Source organism: Vidua macroura, chromosome 11 (genome assembly GCF_024509145.1).
Source record: "Vidua macroura isolate BioBank_ID:100142 chromosome 11, ASM2450914v1, whole genome shotgun sequence".
In the NCBI taxonomy this organism is placed as follows: domain Eukaryota; kingdom Metazoa; phylum Chordata; class Aves; order Passeriformes; family Viduidae; genus Vidua; species Vidua macroura.
The window spans coordinates 19,305,623-19,331,514 of NC_071581.1; the positions used below are offsets into that span (position 1 = coordinate 19,305,623).

At 39.5% G+C, this 25,892-nt stretch overlaps 1 protein-coding gene across 5 annotated transcripts in view; it reads left to right on the forward strand.

The window, feature by feature from the left end:
- The window catches only part of CDH13 (cadherin 13), a 748,238-nt gene that overhangs the window by 405,562 nt on the left and 316,784 nt on the right, over window positions 1–25,892 (forward strand). For 4 of the 5 annotated variants that reach the window (XR_008438903.1, XR_008438901.1, XR_008438902.1 and 1 more), the window contains exons 11-13: window positions 11,648–11,790; window positions 22,022–22,255; window positions 23,518–23,733. Coding sequence is in view for 2 of the 5 variants with exons in the window: in XM_053987831.1 (XP_053843806.1) it covers window positions 11,648–11,790; window positions 22,022–22,255; window positions 23,518–23,733 (593 nt within the window). In the remaining 3 variants the exon portion in view is untranslated. Of the gene's footprint in view, window positions 1–11,647; window positions 11,791–22,021; window positions 22,256–23,517; window positions 23,757–25,892 lie in introns of those variants that run through there. The other variant, XM_053987830.1, reaches the window with a different exon arrangement.

Here is a 25,892-nt window from a genome sequence, read left to right on the forward strand (position 1 = left end):
ACCTCTTCACATTTTCCATCACTGGCCAGAAGATCTCTTAAATGACACACATTTGTCATGTTGTTAATATATGTCTGAAGGGGGCTTGGTTATTATGATGATGAACACGATATAAAAATTGTGCTGTGCGTGGTAGGTTTGTTGTAGGCAGCACATCAGGGCAAGCCCTCAGATGCACACAGGATTTGTACCCTGGCAAGAAAGAAGTTTTTTAGCTTGCAAGGGGAAATGACTGACTTCTTCAGCATGAACTCACCTTTTATAAAGGATAAAACTTTATCTATATCATCCCTTATAGAGATAAATAGTACAGTATCTATACAATCTTTTTTATAAAGGATAATTTTTCTGTAAAGAATATACTTAAATTTTTATTTCCTTGAAAAACACACAGGGGCTTAATGCATTATATATTGAAATACACCTTGTGACTTTTTTTTCAGAATATCTGGCAGGATTTAATTTTGGCCATCCTCTATTAATATTTACTTATTTAAGGACAATTTTGTTTTGCAGTAACATCACTCAGACAATGTTACAATGAACATAACAGAGTGTGGAATGTGAGTTTTCATGGTTTTGTTCAACAGGTGGAAAGCAGTATTTTGTTTTCTAACACCCCCTGGGCATTGGATGTTAGAGATTCCTACAGACAGAAAGGTGGGGAGGGGGGAAAACAAGCACAGCAACCTCTAACAAATGGAACAGCCTGGACTTGATGAGTTTAGAAATAAAACCCCAAAGCCATGGTTATGCACAACCTTGAAACATGATGAGGGCCAGGTGAGTCAGACACATCCACGGCTTTGAAGTGAGTTTGGGCAGCTTGAATGGCTGAGGGTCTGATTCACTGGGGTTAGAAGAGGTGAATCGCACTGGCCTGTTCATTGCAGGCCATTACAGATAGGGAGTTACAAACAAAAGGAACTCTCTGAAAATAGAGGAAAAGATGTGACACGATAGCACAACGTTGCTCCAACATTCAGGACAGAAAGAGGTCATGTATTTTTTGAACAGTTCAATGTAATTGGTCAAAAAAAAACACTCAAATAGGAGATTGTCCATTATTACCAAAAGAATGAAAGAGAATTAATTAAGTTTCTTCTGTAACAACTACACCCATGAAGTACATAATATATTTGAAATAAGCTGGGGAAAAAAAAAAAAAGAAACAAAATCTTAATTTAAAACTTATTATTAGCCAGGACTAAATGTGCTTTTTCTTCACATTATCAGGTGGTAATGTAATTTTTCCTTGGATATTATGTACTCACATTATTAACCATGTTACTGAATCTCTCACCTACCCTTTTCTTTTCTTGTTATTGATGTTGGAAAGTGTTTTTCCTTTATGAGTATTAATTCCTCTGGGCTACATAACTCTACAAATCACCAGGAGAGTCTATTTTCCTACTATGAATTCACTTCTTTCTAAACAAAGATAAACAAGGGAACTGAAAGGAAAAAAACACATCAATTTTTGCATTACTAATCACAATGGGACATATTTTATTTCATATGTTATCTCCTGCTCTTTCACTGTCCAACTTTCATAATAGATGCTTAGAGTTTAACTAGGCAACAAGGGATTAACTCCTAACTAACAACTCCTAATTAACCCCTTGATTGCCACCAAACTGTGTCTTGGTTTGGAAAGACAGGTGTCTGCTAAGGAAGGCAGGAGCCTCCCCTGAAATGGAAAAAAAAAAAAAAAAATGTAGAGCCCCTCCCTTCGAATGGTTATAAATTTGAAATTAATGGGGGCTCTCAGGCAAAAATATGGGAGCAGGAATAGCAGTTCTTTATTAGGGAAGAAAATAAAATTATAAAATAAACAATGCAGTGAACCAAAACAACACTGACAGAGTCAGAACACAGCCTGACACCATGTTGGACAGGGTGTTGGCCGCAGTCCAATTGGAATTGAGGCTGCAGTCCTGGAGTGTCAGGTGTGGTTCTGTTGGAGCAGTGATCCTGCAGAAAAGGTTGTAGTCTTTCTGCAGTGGAAGAGTCAGCTGTTCCTCTGGGAAACCCAGTGCAGGAAAAGCCGTGCTGGTGTTCCAGAAGCTTAAGATTATATCCAGGTAGGAATGCTTGGCTCCTCCCTCTGGGTGGAGCATCTCCCAATGGGATGTTACCGTTCTTATTAGTGATGCAGTGACATTGAATAGGCCATTAACAGCAGATGTCTCCCCAGGGGGAGGATTGGTTTGTGGAAGAGATAAAGAGAACTGCCCAATGAAGAGAAGATAACTGGCACACCTCTAACAGATAGCAAATAGAATACATCTTGCCTTGCAATCTAGGACAGGGGCTCAGCTCCACACTCAGCAAAGACCACACCAATGGCTCAGGCAGTGCTCTAATGTGAGAAAAAACCAAAGACTGAAGCCAGGTTTTGCCTGGATCAGGTTCAGCTCAACTCCCAGCATCAGTGTTTTCCTTCTCCTTCAGTGAAGTCTGGATTCCAACGTGGATCTTTGCCACTCAAGATTATGCCTGTCAAATACATGAAAACACACTTATAATTAGCAGATTAGCAGCCAACATCTCACCAAAATGAGTGTCTGGAGGGAACCCTGCAGCAGCAGCAGCAGCAGCACACTTGATCCTGGCTGTCCCATTCAGAGCTCGGTTTAACCAGAGCTGGGGGACAGAGCTGTGTGTTCACAGCAGAGGGAAGGAGCAGGGCTGGGCTGATTTTCCTGCCAGGCCTCTCACTGCAACCTGCCAAGAAGCTCAGAGGCTTTCTGAAGTCAGCAGAACATTATTTCTGTCCCATCATCTCCCTGCTCTGCCTTGGGAATAGCTGAGTGTCAGGAACGAGCCCTGTGCAAGTTCAGCCAGCTGGGGAATGCCCACAGGAAAATACTGCCATTGCTTTGCTGGCACCATCAGCTCCTTCACAGATTTTCTTTCTGAATTGCCACTTCTTGCACATTTATTGTATGGTAAATTTTGTCCTTTCTTAGGCTACTCCTTTTTTTTTTTTTTTTTTTTTTTTGGTGGGGGGGTTTGTTGCTAGGGTAAGAAAATGCAAGTGAAAATATTCATCGCTTTCAACTCAAACCATTCCAAGATTTCCTTTAGCGCTGTAGAAGTAAAAACTACTACATGTATTAAGGGATAGGATGGAGAAAAGTCTTTCTGTTAATAACTCTGAGTGCCTTGGGAGTAGCCAGGGATCCCATGTGTGTATGTTCAGACTGAGACACAGTTTGTGTCTCTTCTGTTTGTGTCATTTGTGAACATTTTTTCCTTCCTAAAGGTCTGTCATTAACAGAAAATTTTGTTAATGTTTAGTACCAAAGGAACAAATTCTGCTAAATCTCCAGGAGCTAATTCCCAAAATGTCCCCCTTGATATTTCCTGGTCCTGGGAGGAAGGCCTGTGATAGTTCTAGTCTTTATTATTAATTATTTTCCCAGTGGCAAGGTGTTATTCCCCATTGCTGGGCTATCCAGTGTCCTCCAGATTTACACTGGACTGGAATTCTTTGTAAAGTACTGATGAGAAAAGGCACCAAAAGAAGCAATTGAGTGTGCAAGAGGCAGCTGAAGGTGCCCAGGGGTGTGTGCTGCTCTCACTGTGCTCTGAGGAATCAGGGCTGTGCAGGCTTTGCCCTGGCATAGACACAAACTGTGTTGAAATGATTGCTTGGCACTTTTGTTACCCTTCTCTCTTGGAAATTCATTTGCAGAAACAGATTCCCTTCCTTCTTGAAGAGATGAGTTCCAGAGTCAGTGGTGGCCAGGGCTGGGAATATGTTTGGGTCCATATTTGGATATGTTTGGGTCCATATTTGGCTACAGGCTCAGGATGGAAAATGTGCTGCTCTGCCCTGCCCTGCCCTTTTGGGAGCTGTTTCCAGGCCAGAGTTCCCAGTGGGATTCCTTTGGTATCAGCCAGGGCACAGCTGGGGCTTCCTGGAAGCTGCCGGAGCAATCCTTGGCTGGGAGCAGCCACAGTCCAGCAGAGCTCTATTGATCCAGATCGATTTAAACTTTCCAGTCTGAGCCACTTCCTTCTGCCCATCCTTTAGGAAAAAAAAAAGAACTGGAGAAGCTGTAAAATGAGCTATTTCCCAGTTGTGTTCAGTACTGACATTTCAGCGCTGAATCTGCTGGGCTCTTATAAAAATTTCCCAGTTTTTCAAGAGCTACCAGGGCAGTTCTTGGAGAGGGAGAGCAGCAAATGGATTTGCAGTGGGAGCACAGGCACAAAGAACAGACATGTGCAGAAACTTTGATAGAGTTTTGCTGCCAAAATCCTTCTCTGGGTAGTTTGTAAAAGACCCTGAAGCTCATCTGATGCTGATTAGCTTTTGAGGCACAATTGCTACAATGAGAAAACTTTTACTGATTTGCATGTGTTGACAATTATTCTAACAGTAACAACCTGATTATACCAGTGTGTTAGTCCTAGATATGGTGTATTATTCCCTAGCTTTAGGAATAATTCTGATAGTTATGGCCTCTGGCTTCATTTAACCATAGCCCTAATCACTTCTGATTAAAACATACATAAATGAGTTTGTGGATTTTTTATTTTTTTAATATACCTCAGCTTCTAGGGTTTTTTTTTTGCCCCAAAGGAAAGAAAAAGAGAAAATTAGGTTTCAGCACAGAGAAATATTTGAAAGACTGTACAATCATAATGAAAAATATTTTCATTTCCAGGATATTTTATTTAACCACCTCATTTATACAGTTTTATTATTTTGATTTGATTAATTGTTGTAGGTTTTGAGATTGGATTTATTTTTTTATTCTAGTTGCAATGACTCTCCTGTTACTTTCTTCATGTTTACCAAGGGCTTTACACCATTATTTCTCCACACAAATAACTAATTAGTCAACCATTTTCTCATTTGACATTTCTCAGTGGTGAGGGACTGAAAACTGAATTTCATCTAATTTTTCATTCTGTTTTGATGGTATCATTGGAGATAGAGGGTTGTGATGAAAGCCAGCCCGTTAAATCCCTGATGTGACAAACAAAACTAAGCTGAGATGAGGAATCCTTTAGCTCACATGGGGGAGATGGATGGGGGAGATGATTTTCAAAGCGCTCTGCAGATGCAAACAAGGAGCAAACCCTGCCTGCAGCGAGGCCCCAGCCTGCAAACCCTTCCCTCAGGGCCCAGGAACCACCTCCAGGGCCAAAATCCCTGAGATCAGGGCCACACTGGCACTGGAGTTGTGCTGCCTGTTCACACAGCATCAGGGTTCAGTGTTAACTTCTTCTTGTCAGGTTCAGGACTAAATGTGTGAGATGGTTTTTCTTGTTGGGATTCAGATGTTTATTAGTTCTTATCCGTGTTACAGTCTCACAAACCCTGAGTTCTACAGCACTTCACTCTAACAAACTAAAAATGGAGCCCTATTTCTCTCTCTACGAGGCCTTTTAAGGATAAACTGTCCAATTAAGAAGTGACACCTAAATTAATTTTACTTTTAACTTAATAACTCATTACCTGTGGCCCACAAGGTGGATTTTTTATCCAATTACACAAAAGCACTCAAACCCATGGAGAAGAAGGAGAAGAAGGACCAGCCTCCACCCTAAAACCTCCATCTTGCTTTATATCCATTACTATATTCTAAACCCTTCAACTCTAATTTTTCCACCCTGTGATATCACACACTTCTATTCAAACTCGACCCCCACAATCCCAGTTCCGTCATTCCTTTTTGGAAGTTTCTCCACGGCCTCAGGTCAAATGCAGAGTTCTCCTGGGGGTCAGTGCCTGGCAGCACAGAAAGTCTGAAATTCTCATCAACCAGGGTTCCAAGAGATTAGCATAAAACATCTGCAAGGTTAAATCTGGGCATGAACTCCCAGGAACTCAAGGGACACTCTGGGATCGCCCAGGAAAAAGCTGCTGTAGGGAGTTCCTACAAAAGCTGTGGTGCCCCACGTGCAGAGCTGATGGATTCACCCTGGGGTGTGCCCAGGTTATCAGTGAAACTTGCATTTCCAGTGACCAAAAATGCACAGAGTCACTTGTGGCACAACACTGATGGGGGGTTTTAATTTTAGCTTTTTTTAATTGTACTCTAAGTTGACATTTCCAGCCTGTGAAAATCCTGCAAGGCCATAAATGCGTTCCACAAAGCTGAAAAATGGCTCTTGCATAAATCCTCAATCTTCAAGTGAGTTTAAAATTGCATCTGACCTAACACCTTCCTCAGCAGTGTTTCCAGAAAACGTGATTTACTTCAGGTTTTAGATTTCCTTAATGATATGTTTATTCTGATTAATAATAGTATCGATTTCACTTAAATTTGCTTTTTTACATTTTTAATGTTTGCTTTTTTAAAGAATCTAGCCAAAATAACTTGAGCACGTCTGAATCTCTGCAGGATAGCACTGCAGGAAGTTTTTCACAGCCTGCTGCTCATGTAGCATAGAGCCACACTTTTAGTGCATTTAAATCCAAATTTAAATCTGTTCATTTAATGGTAAAGAAGCCTTCCTAGGCTTAGCTTGGTAGCTGGAGTGTGTAAATCAAAGATGAGCACTGGAAAGCACAAGCAGAGGACAGTTTAGATTTTATTTTCCTTTCTAACAGCATCTTTTGGGTTACCTCTGTGTTAATAAAGCATGGTTCCAAGGAGTGGGTTTAGGCCAGGGTTTAGGCCAGACACAGCGAGGTTTAAGATTCACAAAAGGTCCTGAAAGCTGTCGGTGATGATCTCCAGGGGTTCCTTCCAGCCTCAACCACTTTGTGATCCTATGGAATCCCAAAGTTAGACATCCAGACAGCTCTGAAAGCCCTGGGGATCAGGAATCAGTATGAACAAATGTACAGCTGACAGGAACAGGTCTGGAAAAGCCCTTTAGTGGCGTCACCACTGCTCCCTTCATCGTTTCTCTTACAACCTGGCCTGTAGTATTTGAGATCTCTAAATGCATACATTTTGTCTCAGTGACATTGTGTGATGAAGCATTTGTGCTTTTTTCTTCCCCTTTGATATGAAATCCTCTGGCTGCCTTTTGGTCCTTTACCTATAATGGAAATAAATTCAGGTATCCCAAATAATGCCTCCCTTGTGCTGTTAGGACAGGCTTTGTCACAAGGACCAAGAGTTACTGCCCGAAACACCTTGTGTTTAGGGGCTGCAGCAGCAGATTTTAGGCAGTGGCTTTATATCTGAATAAAAAATATAATCCAAACCTCTATATTCACCTGCACCTCATAATTAATACAGCTAATTAATCCACCTTGTTTTTCAGTATGTGGGAAAAAAATGAATCACAGAATAACAGAATGGTTTTGGTTGGAAGAGCCCTTAAAGATCATCTCATCCCAACCATGGGTAGGGATGTCACCCACTAGACCAGGATGCTCCAGGCCCCATCCAACCTGGCCTTGGAAAATTAAAACCCACAACTGCTCCAACTACATTCTTCCAATGGCTTTAATGCTGCAAACATTTTAAAATTAAAAAAAAAAACAAACAAAAAAACCCCAAAAAAAACACAACCAAAAAACAAACCCCACAAACATTTTAAAATTAAAAAAAACCAAAACAACAACAACAAAAGCAAACAAACAAACAAACAAAAAAAACCAAAACAACATAATCTTGGAATCTGTATCAAAATGATCTTTACAAAATCAAATGTCAGTGTAGTGACAGAACATTACTATAATATACATTAGAGAATTGCTGTTAGTGTTTTCATTTCACATGGGATGGGAATTTGAGACCCAGCTGTACAAGGTTGGGAATGTACATATATACATTTATACAATATATATATATGTATGTACATATAAATATTTATGTATACATATGTATGCATGTATGTACATAAATATATGTAGTTTTTATATCTATACACATATATATGTATGCATATATATACACATATGTATGTACATATATATACTGTGAATTTTATATATATTTTACCTATATATAAACACATATTATACATATATATACATATGTATGTACATATATATTGTGAGTTTTATATATTTATATATATACATATTATGCATAGATACATACATATGTATATATAAATGTGGTTTTTATATATATACACATATATTTTTACATATATACACACATGTTATACATATATATGTATACATATATACATACATATGTATGCACATATATATATTGTGACTTTATATATATATGCATATATTTATATATGCATATACACATATTATACATATCTATGCACACATATATACATACACATGTGTGTATGTATGTGTATATATATATATATATATATATATATATATATATATATATATATATATATATAAATATATATATATATATATATATGTGTGGTTTCTGCCCTCCCCAAAGCTTATAGCCCAGGCCAGCCTGGGAGCAGGGACACCTTTCTTATCTCATGGCCAAAAAGCAGGAAGATTGCCTTGTGTCCCCAATAATTAGCGTGGAGTGTGGTTCATCTGGAGAATTGCTGTGCTGCAATAAGGTTCCCTTTCTGCTCTTTCTGGTGCCATATGCTGCCCTAATTAGTGCAGGCAAAAGGTAATGAGAGCGCAGTGGAGAAGGGGGAGCTCCATGGGAAGCAGGCTGATCTCTAAAACTTTGCATTTTGTCATCCCTATATAGAGCACGAGAGAGTTTAAATCCAGATTTTTAATGTTGCACTTATATTTTGGGACTTTATCTTTCTCTGAGGAGCACCACTGCTTCCCTGGGTGTGGATATTTGTGCTGTAATTGCTGCACCAGTCTCTCCCAAATACCTGTGAACTTTTTCACCGGGTAGTGCCTCATGATTTTTCAACCAGCCTTGATGTAACACCATTTATAAATTTTAAATTATTTCCATGTATCTGCTACTCTATTTTAGTTCTGCACCAAGTGTGAATTTTGATTTGTGTTCTGCTCTGCATCCATAACCCTTCTGTGTCTCTTTGGAGGTCTGTGTTTAAGGTGTGCACTCGAGCATTGGAGCAGACAATTTCCAGTCTAAGGGAGTTGGTTTTGCTGCTCTCTTTGCAATACCTGGCTTTGGCAACACCAGGACATGAACCCAGAGCAAGGAGGTCACAGTCAGAATATGTTACACCCACTTTACAAGCCCTTGGGAGCTGTGAGCTGTTGGCACAGTTTAAAATTATTTAAAAAAAAAAACAAAACAAAACAAAAAAAAAAAAAAAAAAAAAAACCACAGTGAAATAAACTCCATGAGCAGCACTAAATTGCACTGCTGCAAAGTAGAATAAGACCAAACTAAAGAGTAATTGGCAGACCAGAGAGAGCACAGTTCTGTGCACAGATCATTGTGCTCAGGAATGAAGATACAGCAGGTACATGTAGCAAAGTCAGAGCACCTAAAAATGGTCTGATTTTAAAAGCTGCTGTGCAATATCAGATCCCACCAAAGTCAAAAGTGGGAAGTGAATCTTTGCATTCAAAACTTCTATTTTTATCATGGTTTTTATGATGGGTTTGTAAACCTTTGCTAGTAGAGCCCTCACAAATAGAACAAAAAACCAGTCATCCTAACTGCACTGCAATATGCTCTTACAATAAGTAAAAATGTGGTGGGAAAGACAAAGTACTACTTTTACAATATCCTGTGCCAAATCACAGGTTATACAATCCAGGTTTTTATTTGCACAGCCAACAGTGCTTTGTAGAGCAATCAGGGAAGATAATACAATCCATTTTACTTTCTCATTACTTTAGAAGTGTTGAATCTTCTGAAATGGTTTCGGGGTTAATTGAGAATTTGCAGTTTTACAATAGACTAGGAATTGTTTAGGCTGCCCTTGCTTCATATTTTTGTGCATACCTTTGTTGCAAAGTTATAAAAACAACAATAAAAGCAGAAACAAAGAAGTGAAGTGAAATGATCTGCATTGTTGCCATTCCAGGCACTCATTTTTGTGGGAGATAAAGCTGAGGTATTGATTAATGTTTAAATGGTTATTAAGAGGAAGGACGTGTTGGGTTGATGGAACATCTCACTGTGCACTAATGCTTTCCTTTGATTCTTTCCCACATATTCCCTAGGGGATAATTTCTGCTTCTGGGGAAGCCAGTGGTGAAACTCTAAATTACTTTTTTTGCCAGCAAAAATAGGCCAACTATTTTCCCTATTTATCTCTTTTTTCTGCATAAATTCCAAAAGTTTCTGGTTTCCAAATCTGCTCTTTAACTTATTTTAACATCATAAGAGCTCATAAAGATGTGTAATTTTTCCTGGCTGTATATGCTGAAGTTTTGATGCTCACTCTGGCTGCCTGAGCACTTGAATATTCCTGTGCACCACAGTCAGGCTCAGTAGCCCCCAGGAAATTTCATTTTTCAAGCCTGAAGCAAAGCTGGGGTAAAAACACAGCAGCCTGGGCAGCCTCAGCACTTCTTTAGAGGCTGGCATTTTATTTCATTTTACCTTTACCCCCCCCCCCCCGCCCCCCCCCAAATATTGTGTTAGTTTTGTTTATTCCCTCATACTTGCAATGATACTTCTTTATTTTTTTTTTTTGCAACATTGTCACACAGGACTTTCAGGTGAATTCACTTTCAGGTGAATGGCACTGTGAGGCACTGCCTTGGCACAGACTCATTAAATAATAACAGGCTCCATGTCAACTACTGGTAATTTAAAATGTCTATAAAAGGTTGTATGGAGGTTTATGACCTATAACAATTCACTACAAAAAAGATAAACAGGTTATTATCCCAGGTATTGATTATATAATTGGAATTTTGGTTTAAAATATTAACACATTTAATTGGAGAGGGAATTGGTATCAGTTAATTCAGCTCTGGGTTGTTCTTTACTTATTATATTTAACTGAGTATAGAATTAGACCCTAATAATGAACATTCTTATATTTATTGCTTCAGTCAAGTTCAGGGAAGTTCCTGGTGTGTAAACTCCACAATCTCTCTAAACATTTCCAGTTTTGGGGGCTGAATATTTGTGCTGATTAAAGGGAAAAAAGAGCACCAGGGAATTTCATATTGGGGCATCTTGGAGACAGCATTCCCAAACTCAGATTGAGGCAACGTGGATGTGGTTGAATTTAATCAGCAGAAGGAAGAAGTTCCAGATCCCAGAGTGCAGAACAAGAGTGTGCAAACAGGGCTGGGTGTAACCACCTCCCCCAGACTTGGTGAATTCATTGTCTGACTCTCTTTTTGCTACCATTCCCCACAATTTAGAACATTTCCAGCTCACCCAAAATAACTAATGGTTAAGAAAAAAGAAAATTAAAACCACTCAAATGTAAATTAAAATTACAGCTTCTGGTCCAGCTGGAATTTGGAATCTGGAAAAAGGAGGACTGTGATAGGATCCATAAGTCAGTGTGGGTGCAGAGGCCTGTTGGAAATATTCTGGCTGTATAACACAGCAGTAGGAAACAGGTCCTATATAACATCCTAAATATTGATTTCTCTGCTAAACGTTGGAACATATATATATATATATATCTCCAAAGGAATTGACTCAAACCTCTAACAACACTGAGCTGTCTATAAGGCAAGGCACAAGCTTAAATTGTGTTTTTGCAATATTAAGAAATTCACTGTGAAAGCCACTGAGTGCCCAGACAGATTCCTTTGCAGCAATGCATTTGTTTGATGTTCAGATCAATATTTGATAACTCCTGCACTTTTGTTCAGGTATTCAGTGTACAAGGACCCAGCAGGGTGGCTGGAAATCAACCCCACCAACGGCACCGTTGGCACCACGGCAGTGCTGGACAGGGAATCTCCCTTCGTGCACAACAACGTCTACACTGCTCTGTTCCTGGCCATCGACAGTGGTGAGTGACCACTGGGGATAAAATCCTTCAATTCCTGCTTGAAATGCTCTGTTCTGAAGGCTGCATGTGATGCCTCAGGTTTTAGCTTTCGTATTTTTCACATTCTGTGCTGCTTTATTGTGTAAGTGAGAAGACCTTTAGTACTGTGATAAGACCTATCTCATGCCTTATGGTCCCTTCTAGAGGAAAGGAATTTTGGCCTAACAAGGGCTACTTTAGGCTTCATATGAGGGGATGGTGAGATCTCTGCACAGAGCAAGGAGACAAAACAATTCCTGCTCCAGCTGGGCACCAAGGACAAATGATCCAAATCTCAGGCCCAAGAGCACAAACAGCGTGGGCTGGAGAGAGAAAAACAAGCAGGATGGGAGTGCCTGGGCTAAAGCTGGAATGGGACAATGAACTGCAAGGTGCAAATGGAGCAGAGCTGATCCCAGTGAGAGCCCCCGGGAGCGCTCGTGCATTTTGGGACCATTTTGGTTCATCTTGGGTGCAGCCCTGGCTGGGCTCTGGTGCTGCCCAAGGTGGATCCATGGAGGAGATCCTTTGAATCAATCCCTGCTTTATTCTTTAGCTCTGCCCAGCCTCTGTTCCAGCTCAGCCTTCTCAAGGCATCACATGTGTAAAATTAACCACGTGCTGCAGCACTTCTCTGTGTGGCCACCTAAATGTATTAGAGACCATTTTAGAAACCAGAAGAAGAGGAATTAACTTAAAACTTCAAATTTATAACAGCTTTAATTTAGGTTTATGCCTCACAGATTTATGTCTTAATGCTGGTGCAATTAGTCTAGAAACATTCTTGGAAATGTAATAAATCATCCTAATCATGGTTAATTTCTTCACAATATTTGAGCAGTCAGCATGCCCGAGGCACTTAAATACCAATAACAACTCATCCTTGATATGCTGGATTATAATCTTTTCAATGCAATGACAGTGACAATAAAAACATAACTAAACTCCTTGTTAAAATGCAACAATTTTTGCATATTGTGTGTACTAAAGTTCCTCCTGTCAAATAGAATCCAAATTAAGCTGTCTGGGGAAAATTCAGTGAGTGACTTCGGAGCGAAGGAAGAAAGAGAAAATCCTGAACGTTCCAAATCTCCTGAGCTAAAGGCACAAAATAAATAAAAGATTTGCCTGTAATATAACAGCTAATATGCTAACACTTTTTCACAGCTGCAGCTGGTTTAGCCCTGGTGATGAATTGTAAAATGCTCTTTTTAGGAGAGTAATTCTACATTTTTGCAAGCACATGACTCAGGGAACATTTGCAGTGCCTGACAGGAGAAAAAAAATATTGCCTTAAGTATAATAGAAAAAAATTCTGCTGAGGAGATGATTTACTTATATATTAATATACATATTTTCCTTAGGAAATTTCTGGGAGAAAATGTAGCACTAAACATATTTCTGTCTTTTGCTTGCTATTGGATTTTTTTTTTTCTTTTTTAAATGCATCTCAAAATCAGGGTGCACTGGGAAATATCATCTCACAATGAAAGTAAAACTTTGGGATATTACTGAGGGGTTACCCAAAGGACAAAGTCGTGTTTTAAAGGTGAAGTCAGATATTGTCAAAGAGCATAGATGGAGAAAAGAGATGAGTGTTCTTGATGTGGGAACCAGCCTGAGTAATGTGGATTTTGGGGGACAATTTTATGCTGCAACTTAGGCCTTGCTCATTTATTCTAAACCCAGAACTTCAGTGCTTTTAATTCTCAGATTTTTTTTATTTTTTTTTTCCATTCTGGAAAAATGAGAGAAGGGGAAGCTGTGCTGAACAGCAGAGAAAAGGAATCCTGTTCACTTGGGATTCTGAGCCAGCACCTGATTCCAGCTCCTGTAATTGTGTTTATTTGTGATTGTGCAGCTCTGTCAGTGCAGGAGTTCATCTTCTCCAGCATTATTGACTCCTGTGAATGCAATGATTACAAACCACACGTGTGCACTTAGGACTGTCATGCTAAGGGGTTAATAATGATCTTTTCCTGCCATGAGCAGCCCTGCCACACGTGGGAGTGGGAATAAACAGCAGAACTTAATTAGCTGATATTAACCTTGTGCCCTGCATCACCTCTGCATTAATTACCAGGCAGCTTGGGGGGCACATTCAGCTTAGGGATGTGCTGGGAAGTGGGAATATTTCCTGCTGGCCTGGATGAATGGCTCTGGCTAAAGCAGCCAAGGAAATTTTAGAGTTGATCTCAACAGGTTGGGGGTCTGCCTTGTCCCCTGCAGGGATTCCTGGGACTGGCAGTATCCCTGGGAAGTCTTCCCAAATTTGTTTCCAGGCTGACACTGTGATCTAGCACAGCTGGGAGACCCACTTTATCTCTGCAACCATCAGAGCTAATGTCCAACTTGAAATATTGCATTAGATGAGAAACCAAATGGTGGGAAAATGACATGAAATGAATACAGAATTATTTCAGGACTCTTAAAGAAGGTTGTGTTAACTTTAAAAGGGGGGAAAGTCAGATTGAACATAACTATCTGCATCTCTTTAGAGCAGCACTGTCCATAGACTGCAGACCTCTCTCTTCAGGTTAATAAGTGGAGCTTGTCTAATACCAGTGAATATGCCTGGGACTTCTCAGTGAGAGGGCAGCCAAAAGCAGGATTAAGAACTGCCAAATGAAATAGGGTAATAAAGTGAAAATTTAGAGACATTTCCAATAGAACAAGTCATTTGCTTGGGATAACCAACTTGTGGTGAAAAAAAAAAAAAGGAGAGGATAGAAAGAAATATTTTAGCAGAAATTCTTTCTTCAAAAGCACTCAGTGGAGGTTTTTATTTCCTTTGGCCTCTCACCTTATCTCTGACACAAATCTGAGATTGAGATGTGCTGGCACAAGCACTGAGGAAGTCTGAGCTGCCACAGGCTTTCCTTCCCTTTCCTGGAAATACAGAGGGCTCAGGTAATGCCCAGGGCACAGCCCAGCAGTGGCAATTGGCACCCAGAGCAGCTCCCAGCAGAGCAGGCACTGCAAGATCTGTGCCAATCTTTAACAGAATTTATGGTGAATGACTCTAAAATCATATAAAGCCTTGTGCCTTAGCCATTGCTGAAGTGCATGAGCCATATTCTAAAACAAATAGAAATATTATTGAGTGTTCACAGCATCACAGTTGACATGCTTACAGAAAAGGTTCTCTTGTCCCACTGTGTTCCACACTCACCTCTTTATAAAATGAGCTTACATTTGAGTGCTGTCCTGGGGGAGGAGTGGAGACAGCTGCAGACAAACTCCACAGTGATCCTTTCTCCATCCCCTTTTGCTGATGTCAGTGGAGAATCTGTCACCAGTTCCGTCTGTAATTACGCTTCAGTGCAGGGAGCAAGTGCCAGGGCACTTTTTTTTTAATCTGTAAAGTATTGGATATTTCTGTCACAAGTACAGCCTGGAGCTTTGTGCTTGGTGTTTCTTTGCAGAAATCTGTCGCATCTTTATCTTTTTTTGGGCTATCACTTTACCAGTAGGACAGGACCAATGAAAGGGGCATAGAAAATGGAGTCACTCCACTGCAGGAAATAAGTTAGCTCTTTATAAGATTCTTTTTGACCTTTATGATAGTATTTCTCAGCATTATCAAATTAACTGCAGCTAAAGGTGGTAAAGTATGAATTATGTTATTCCTGATCTAAACAATTCCTGTATCTTCCCAAACACACTTGAAACAATGTGTACCAGCAAATTTAATGGAAACAGTGTTAATTTATAGATAATAAATTTTGACCTTTAATGGGGGTGTATTACACTTTAAAAAGGACTTTTTGGAAGAAATATCCTAATTTTCTCAGTACATTTGATTTCAGTAAAAGGTCAACGTAGTGTCTTTAGAATTTGAAAACTTTTTATTAAAGACCTGTGTGACCATAGAGTCTCTGGCCTATTAAAGAAGAAATTAAACACTGGTAGGAAATGCCATGCAGCAGAGTTAACACATTATAAAGTGTCATGAACTGTGTTTAATCTGAGAATGAGCTGATAATGGGGCAAAGTCAGGTTTATGCAAACTTGGGAAACATCAGAGGTTTCATTCAATTAACAAAAGTGCCAAGAGTGGTGATCATTTTATTTAGCACTCTAACCACTGGACCCAATGCAGTGTCACAACATTACTGGGAGCTTTTCTGCCAAAAGGAATTTTGCTCATTCCATGAGGGGAGAAATCATTTGGGTTGGAGAAACCTGGGTGGAACAGACCTTCCAAATGGGCTCTGTGGTGTCATCCTGCAGATCCTATTGTTCACTGAATTTGGGATGAGGATCACAAAGCAGAACACCTGTATGTTTTTCTCAATCAGCCATGCTAGAAACTCTCCAGGAAAGGTTTTTTTTTTTTTTTCCCCCCCATGTATTCTGAGACTTTCAGTCACAATCTAGAAAAAGTAAGGGAGGAGGAAACCATGGCTGGAGGTGAAGCTAAAAAATACCTGGAAAATGTGTGAAATCTTTAAAAGATACAATTTGTTTCCCCATTTCCTTTTAGAGGCATGAATAATTTTATCCCCCGATTTACATTATTTATGAAAGAATCTATTTATGGAAGAACTCTTTTTTGTGGAATTAATATCCCATTGTGTAGCCTTTTTCTAGCTCTTTAAAAACAAAATCTTTGGGTATTTTTGGTTTTTTAACTCATGGAAAACCCACCTGTGTTGACAAATAATGACACACTAATCTTGCTGGTTGGGTTAAATGCAAACTGAAGGTGGATTCCACTTTTTTGGGGTGGTTGGATGCCACCCCAGTGGTACCTAAAGCCAGTGTAAGTGTTCCACCTTCCTTCCCTGCCATTCACCAGGGAGCTACTGAGGCAAAAACTGGGAATATGAGAACTTCTGCTGCATTAAACAGAGAGAATAAATGTCATTAAAAGTAATTTTAGTGGTGAGTACAGGGTTTGCCTTGAGCTACACTGGCAGTTTGAGAAAAAAGCAACTTAGACCTCGCTTCTCTGGCTGTGGCCAGCTGCCCTTGTGAGCTGTTTCATTTTTCCTGAGCAAAATGAAGAAATAGTGAATCAGGGTCTAGTTTTCACTTTTCCCTCTGTTTCCATGGAGTAGCTGAACCCAAGTTATCCTGAATCCCATTTATTGTGCCGGTCTTGGCACTGCTAATCATTAGAAAGAAAACTTATTATTCTGTCCTCTGCGTGATGAACAGTAATACACAGCACCTGGAAAAAGCTGGAGCAACAAAGAGTTGTGTGGCACTTTGCAATTAGAACTTTTCCTGACATGTATCTAACCTGTCTTCTCACTCCATGATGTACATAATTAAATTACCATAGATTGATTCCACCTAAAACACGCTATTTTGGAAGAAATCAGGCAATTAGTTACCATGGCAACCCAATTAAGCCAGTTTTATACCCCTTATCTTAATTGCTGTATTAATTGAAAAGAGAAAATAAATTGAAGACTCATCCTTTTCGTGCCATTTTAAATTTCAGTAAAATATGAATTGCACGCAAAATATTGTTTTAATTTGTCATCATGGACTCATGATTCGAAAAAGAAATTAGAATGTTGAAAACAGTACTTAAGACGGATGGCATATGTCAGTAGCAATTTGATATGCTGAAAGAGCTGTGCTCTTTTGAAATGTAATTACTCAAAAGCAGGAGCTGCATATATTATTTGAGGGGATGAATGAAGGGTTGTAACTTTGGAAGAAGCCAACAGCATTATGGATGTCCTGCTATTGTGCCACACAGAGATTTTTTTTATTTTATAGATTTTATATAAATATATTATATATATTCTATATATAATATATATTTTATATATGAATATATAATTTTATTTTATATATTTTATATAAATATCTATTTACTATATATAATATATATAGTAGATTACATTTTATATATTTATATAAAGTATATATTAATATATATTACATATAAATATATAATATATATTTATGTATTTGTTATATATTCACTATATTATTTTATTTATTTATTTATATTTACTTATATATTATATTTATTATTTTCTATTATCATGTGATTGCTATATATTTATATATTTACTATATAATATATTTATGTTTTATATATAAATAATATATAATATAAATAAAATTATAATAATTTATAATTTATATTTTATATATTTTATATTTCACTTTATATATTTTATACCTTTATTTTGTATATTTTACAAAGCGTCTCTATGTTAATATAGATGGAAAATGCACAGGAAATTTGAACTCATGGGGAATTAGGGACAAAATGGCAGCACATGGCTTTGAGGAGAGCAGCACACCCAGATTTTGTTCTGTGAGCAGCACACCCAGATTTTGGTGCCTTCCCCCGTTGTTATTGGACGTGAAATGAGTACATAGAAGCTTGCTAAGTTCAAAAGAGAAAAAGAGTTTGTTTTACTTAAACATTTGGTATTTATAAAATTCCAAAGGTGACCATGGATTGGAGGATGGAATTACCACCTCTCTGACTACACTGGTCTAAAGATGAAACAATCATTTCTCTCTACCTACAGAGAAATATGTAAACTATTCTATTTACACATGAAATTGTGTGGGAACTCTGACTCTCAAACATGTAAACACTATCAGAAGGCTAAAGAAGTTTTATGAGAACTTTAAAACTTTCAAAAGAACTGTAAAGGAAAACTTAACACTTTTAAAAAACAGGGCAACATTCCCCCTCTCCTGGTTCCATTGGCTTTGGCTGCACCATTGATGGAGCTCACCCTGAAGCTGGGATGCAGAGGAGAGGGGCTGTCTGCACGGGATCCCTGCCTGCACGAGGGGACTGCTGCCAAAGCACCGAGCACACAGATTTTCTGAGCAGAAAAACAGCATATGGAGGGAGAAAAAAAAACCCATGTGAGGGATGAGACAGAAAAATTTGTTTAGATTATCAGAGCAGCATCATTAGAAAGCATGAAAAGCACTGCTCTTGTTTGAAGAGCAGTGTGTAAGCTATGTGACTTTACTCCAAGAATTCTGATATTATTCTGTGCAGCTTTTCATTACTATTCAATCATTAAAAGTATACAAAATATCTTTTTCTACAACATTTTTTTTCAAGCTACTTTGTTCAGCTGGAGGTAGCAACGTGGTCAACTATGCTAGCAGCACTAAAATCCAATTTAAAATCCACATTTCCTGGTAACAGCCCCTTGCATTGGAGACTCAGTTCACCACCAAGTTTTCACTTTGTTTCACTATGAAATTCTCCATCTCTGTTGCAGCAGCTTTTACACAAACCAGCAATGCTGTTGCACTCCCATGATTGCCATGGTATATTCCCAGATGTGCCACTTCTGGCAGTTTGGAATTCTCTCTGTCCTCAAGGGCTCGAAGGGCACCCAAATATTTCAAGTGTTCACCCTCAGGAGGGATGGCCAGTTCTGGTCAGTGGCAAATGGGACCAGAGCTCAGTGGAAAAGCTTCTCCCCAGGATTGCTGGACCCTTTAGGTCTTGCTCTGCTCATTAATTCTGCTCTCAGCCACAAGGCTTGACAATACAAATCGAGAGTTTTACTTCAGAATTAAAATATTCTATGGGTAACTTTCCTTTCAAAATCAAAGGCCTCTGGAGATCATGGGATTTTGAATTATTTCAACAGCATAATACTGTCAAATTTATGAAAGTCATATATTCCCAGTGGATGAGTTGTGACCAGTTTTGCTTGATTCATTTCGTGTTACATTTTTATGACGTGTGTTAACAAGCTCCAGTTTATGACCTGACATTTGCTTGCTTTTCTTTTGGAGGTCTTCATAAATCAATGAAAGATTTTTGTTTAAATCATTATAAATAAACCAAGCAGATAATAAGTCATTGAAATGGACAGAGGCAATTTCCTTTCACTCTTTTTTTGTGTGTGTAATATTTGCCCAGCTCCTGAACCATACAAAGAGTGAAACATTTGCACAGCAGGGAGAACACAGCCATATCTCTGTGTGACAAAATAGCAGGACATCCATAAAGCTGTTGGCTTCTTCATTTCAAAAGGCAGATTTTAATATTACTGACTTCAGAGAAAGATAAGAAGGGCAGTGCATAAGACATTATCAGTCCAGTGTGGAAATAATGCATTCAAAATTAAAGACAGCAGTTTAATTAAGTGCATGAAAGGCTGGCTTTTATGATCATATTTCAAATACTAGAATGTCTTTTCATCCATTCTGCCATATGACTTTACTTAATAATATATCAAGAACAAAAAGTATATGGGAGTCTTTCTGTAAATTCAATTAGTCCAATAAAAAGTGAAAAATAGTTTCTTTTTCATTAAAAAGAACTCAAGCCTAACCCTTCTGATGACAAAGTGCGAGATGAGAAGGGAGGGCAAGGCTGGAGAAGGATGAACATTCTGCCTTTGTGATGCATTTCTGCTCGCAGGAAACAGATGAAGTGTCACCATTAGTAACATTTGTTATTGGAAGGACTAATTGCATTCTGCTGCAGGCAGCAGTTTATCAGATCCAAACCACGGGGTACTTGCTTCTGCCTTGGGATGCTCTCCCAGCACAGCAATAATTCGGTTTATTAAAATATGCTGTGGATAACTTTCCTTTCAAAAGCCCAGGTTATTGGGCTGCTGTGGGCAGGGGGATTGTGCTGAAGGGCACCTCTTGCAGGGCTGAGCTCTGAGTGCTGTGGCTCCTTGCCCTGGGGCTGCACAGGTTAACTGCAGCCTCTTGAATCCATTCTGGGAAGGGTTTATGTTGGAACCCTGGCTACTGAGAATTTCAGACTTTCCGTACTGACAGACACTGCATTCGACCTGAAGCCATAAAGAAAGCTTCCAAAATTAAATAACAGAACTAAGATTATGAGTGTGTAGTTTGAACAGAAGTGTATAATATCACATAGTAGAAAACACAGAGTTTAAAGTTTTAGAATATAGTAATATATATAGAACAAAATAGAAGTTTTAGAGCAGAGACTAGCCCTTCTTTACCTTCTTCTTCACCTCCTTCCTCATGGGTTTAAATGGAATTGTGTAATTAAATAAAAAGTCCATATTATGAGTTGCAAATAGTTAGCTATTAGGTTAAAAATAGAAATCATTTAGGTGTCATTTCTTAATTAAACTCTTTATCCTTAAAAAAACCTTATAAAGAAGGAGATATGATTCCATTTTTAACTTGTTAGTAAAGTGCTGTAGAACTCACGACTTGTAAGGTTCCTGCTCAGGGAAATGCAGGGATCACATTTCCCTGTGCTAAACCAGGAAAAAAAAAAAAAAAAAAAAAAAAGGAATAAATAACCCATAAGTGCAGCATTTCAGATGAGACCTCATTAAGTGCCAGCCACAATAAAGGACAAAATGTGCGCTCAGAAAACTTGGAGGTGATTTTCAGGGGGTGCCAAAGGGGGCTGAAAGGAGCTGCTGTGCTGCAGGCAGTGTGTGAGTGGCTCAGCCACGGCACACCTCTGCACTGACTGGAAGTTATTACCACTTGTCAGCTCCTGGGTCAGCCCTAGAAATGAGGTGCTGGTCCCAGCAGGCAAACTCTGCCTTCCCAGCTCCCCCAGTGCCACCGGGGCTGGTTTGTCACTCACAGCCCCGGCACAGAGCCTTGTAGTGGTGAATAAACAACACCCTCACCTCTGCAGCTGGCTCTCGGGTCAGGGCTGAGGCAGGCTGGCAAATCACTCTGGAAGGTTTGAAAGCACTGCTAGCACAGGCTAAATAACCCATCTCATTTCCCAGAGCTGCCTCTGACAGCTTTCACTGCTGCTGACATAACTGCACGTGGCCCTCAGGGCTGTTGGGAATGATCTGGTCCTGTTCTGCTTCTGGGCACCCACCTCGCCACCTGATTCCTCCCTCCTTTTCCTCTCACTTGTTTTATTCTTCATTCTTTTAATACTGTGCTATCTGTCTGGGGGATGGTTCCCTGTATGTTTCTCTCAGTGTGTGCTGATGAACAGATTCTGTTCCAGATATCTATTCATGTCCTACTCTCATTTCAACTTCAAAATATTCCTCTCCCAGAGGTTTCCTTAGAATAATTTTCCATACTGTAGAGAATCAGACAGGCTTCATTCTGAAAATCAGCAATGAATTTACAAGAGTGACTCATCAGGTCTTTTAAGCAATAATTTCCATATAAAAGAGGTAAGAACAATAAAAATTATTTCCCTTTGCAAGCCTGCAGGTGCAAATAGGAGCGAGAGTTTATGGAAATGTGATTTAATAAACAGATGTTTGTTTTTTTCCTATAGGTAACCCTCCCGCTACGGGTACAGGAACTTTGCACATCACCTTGGAGGATGTCAATGACAACGTCCCATCCCTTTATCCAACACTGGCAAAAGTTTGTGACGATGCAAAAGATCTCAGGGTAGTGGTCCTAGGAGCATCAGACAAAGACCTTCATCCCAACACAGATCCATTCAAATTTGAGCTCAGCAAGCAATCTGGCCCAGAAAAGTTGTGGAGAATCAACAGGCTTAACAGTAAGGCTGCAACTTGGATTTTTGTGAATTTATTCCTCCCGCTCCTCCATTCCAGGGTACTCCCCCTGAGGCACTGGGGGAATTTAAGAGGGGTTTTGCATGAAAGTTCTGTAGGATGGACCCACTGCTGCTGCCTTTCCCTGTGCTGGGTCTGCTGGGCCAGCTGCCTGTGGGACACACCAGTTCTGAAACCTGAAACTTCTCTTCTTGTGTTGGCTGAACTTCCTTCTCTCAGTTTTGCATTAATCAGGGGCTACTAATGACTGATAATTTTGTGAAGATCACTGCACCTCATGGCACACAATTGGTTTGCACGAGGCACACGAGGCTTTGCTATAGGACAGCATGGAAGTTTTGCATGGGCTTCAGCAATATCATTGAAAAACTTCCTGATTTTAAGTGTTTAAACTCTTCACAAATAAAATATCCCAATGCACTGGGACCTTACACAATTGGTAAGAGGATCATGAGATTGCAGAAGGCTTGTATGTCAAATTGTGGGCACAAAGTACAACATTTCTTCTTAAAGTAGTTTATTCCTGTTTCTTTTCTGGAATGCATTATTTTTCTCTGCCACTCTCCAATCTTTTAGTTCATGTCATAGTCTTAGAAAAAACTAGAGATGGATGTGATGGCTGTACCTGCTTGCAGGATAAAGGGGTGGAGCTGTTTTCTTGCTATTCTCCAAACATCAAACCACCCCTCTGTCACACCCTGAAAGAATTATCACACCCACCGGGTGCCAAGAGCTGCTGTGGCCCTCAGTCCCCCAGGTGGAGCAGAACTGTGGATTGGGAAGGGGCTTTACTTCCCTTCCCTGCCCTCTCAGGGAAATTGAGGAAATAGTTCAGCAGCTTTGCCTTTACTTCCTGACAAGAAGGGTTATTTTTTGCTTTTGGCAAGTAAATTTATTATCTCTTCTTGTTGTTTTGGGGCTGACATGCCCTGGCATTTCATTAGTTTATTAGCTTTCACAGGCAACTTCTGCCAATAATTTGCAGACCAAATAATGTATTTAAACAAAATGAGTTCTCACAAGTCTTTCTTTTGGTGAGGTTTGGAATAAGTTTGTAATTAGATTTCAGCCCATGAAAGAATTTCAGTACTGTCTCTTCCCTCCAATTCAATTCTTTTGTTATTTTTCTTAGTGTATTCTCATTTTCTTCCTGATTTCCATCACTGGCATGTCTGATGTTGCTTGCAGACTCTTTCACCCTCCCAGGCAACCAACATTTGGTTAATTGTCCCCTCATCCTTTGCAGATACCCATGCCCAGGTCATCCTGCTTCAGAACCTGAAAAAGGCCAATTACAACATCCCCATCTCAGTGACAGATTCTGGAAAACCGCCTCTGACCAACACCACAGAACTGAGATTACAAGTGTGTACCTGCAAGAAATCCAAAATGGACTGCAGTGCAGCTGATGCTCTCCACATCAGCCTGACCCTAATCCTCCTCCCACTCCTCAGTTTATTTTGTAAGTCTTTTGTTGAGCTGTAAGTAATGAAGTGTTGTTTTGGTACTCTGCATCAGAAAACCCTCCAAGGGAGGAATTCACTTCACACATTGATATCATCATGCTGTAATTTTGGGTTCTTTTTCCACGAGGGAATAGCTGTGAGAAAGGTGGGGAGAGAAGGGCTTTTTAATAGTAAAAAAAGAAAAAAAATAGCAATGGATGCCTGATTGTCAAATTAAGAAATAGAAGGAATAATTTTAAGAGGAATCAAAGGGAATCAGAGCTAACATATGATAAACTGAGAAGTACCAGCTGTAGTAGCAGATTTGTGCAATGCTTGCTTTCATCTCTCCCCACTTGCATTGAATTCAAACCCAGAAAGAGGAGATTAAAGGTGTTCCTGTAACAATGGCTGTTCTGGGTCACCAGGAAAATGAGGCCTGTCTGCTTCAATCTTTTCCTCCACATAAAATGTGCAAGTGACTGGAACATGAGGAACTTATTTGAGATTCTGGGCTTAGAACCACCCAGAGCTGATAATCAAATGGCCAGGCTGGGTTGGAGGGCAGAGAAAACTGACAGGTAAAAGAAATTTCTGCTGTTTTTGAGAAAGGAATTTTGTAAATCTCATTTGGAAAGCTAACTTGAATTGGAAGTGGAAAAAAAAATCCCAGAATGACTGAAAAGTAGGAATTCAAAGCCACAGAATCCACAATTTAAACAGGGTGTGTCCCTGGGTAGTCCTGTGACAGCTGCCAGCAAAATTTTTGATGCAGTGTTAGTTTTGAATTCCTTTCTGTTCCAAAGGAATAGCTGTATCCTACAACTATTACAGTAAATCTGTTATTTAAGGACTGTTAACTTCATCTTATATTAACAGAATACCTCGTATGGTGACTTAAAACCCGAGCCATGGTGAAAAGCTTTGGATTTTCCATGAGAGAAAATATGCCACGAGGCAGGGGAGAGATCAAGGCAGAGATCCTTTCCACATCTGAGGCTTCATGTGTGCTTGAGCACAAATCCTGCCCCTGTTTTCTTCTCCTTTTATCCCAAAAGCTTGGCATGAAGGTCGTTGTGAGCGAGCTGGTACCAGCTAATGTTTGTGATGCTCTTTGAAGATGAAAAGGACTATATAAATGCTAAGTGCAAATTCCTGTTCTCAGTCTCAATCAGTGACATCTAAAGTATCTGCTTTGGCTTTGGTTCAGCTGGGCTGGGTTTAGTCTTCTGGAACCAAATGCAAACTTCAGCTGTTAGGAGTAATATGTTAAAAATATTTGACAGGGTGTGACACTATTGCAGCAGTGATATAAATATGCAGCCCATTGATTCAAATAGATTCTTGTTGCCACTTCATAAATGTTGCTGCTGCTACACTAGGCATGACTTTCACCACTGGAATTACTTTCTTATCTGATGTGATTTGCACTTGAACTTTATTTACATTAATTCATCTGCTCAGAATACAATGAGGTAGAGGAAAGCTTTTTACTTTGGAAAGTTGCCATTTTCATGTTGATTCTTTACAGCCCCCACCAAGAAGTCTGATCAGTTTCCTTAGGTTGAATTATAAAGCCAGTTTTAAGTATTGGAAAGCACTTTTTTGAGTTGCTCTTCTTGGCTACAGGTCTTGTGCAGCTCAGCTGGGGATGGAATATACCCCAAGGGCATCCCAAGGGTGTTCCATGGCTGTCATTCCATCTCTGGAACTGTTCCCCAGCCATGTCTATGCAAAGCCAGCAAGCACCAGAACTCCCCTGAGCATTTTCCTCAGGTGTGAACGACTGCATGGAGACAGAAAGGAATGAGCTTGGGAGCCAGTTAAAATAATGTGCTTCTGTGTTTGAACTTCTCTGAAATGTGCTGCTATCGCCCCGTTCCCAATTCATTTCCACACACAGATTTTTTTATAACTGTGATTAGCTCCGTTGCAATGTTTTGTATAGTCCAAATATTTATCAGAGTAATCAAAGATTATGATGCCATAAAAACAAAGAGAACTTTAGTGCTTATTGAACAGATGAAACGTCCCATTTCTAGTGGCAAGTTATGGGTTTAATTTTAGCAAAAGCCCTTACGTGGCTCGCTTTGCTCCCAGTGTTTGTGTTTTATGAGGCTCTTGCTCCTGGGAGGTAAATCCTTCAGTCAAATGAACTTTGTAACTCATGCCAAAG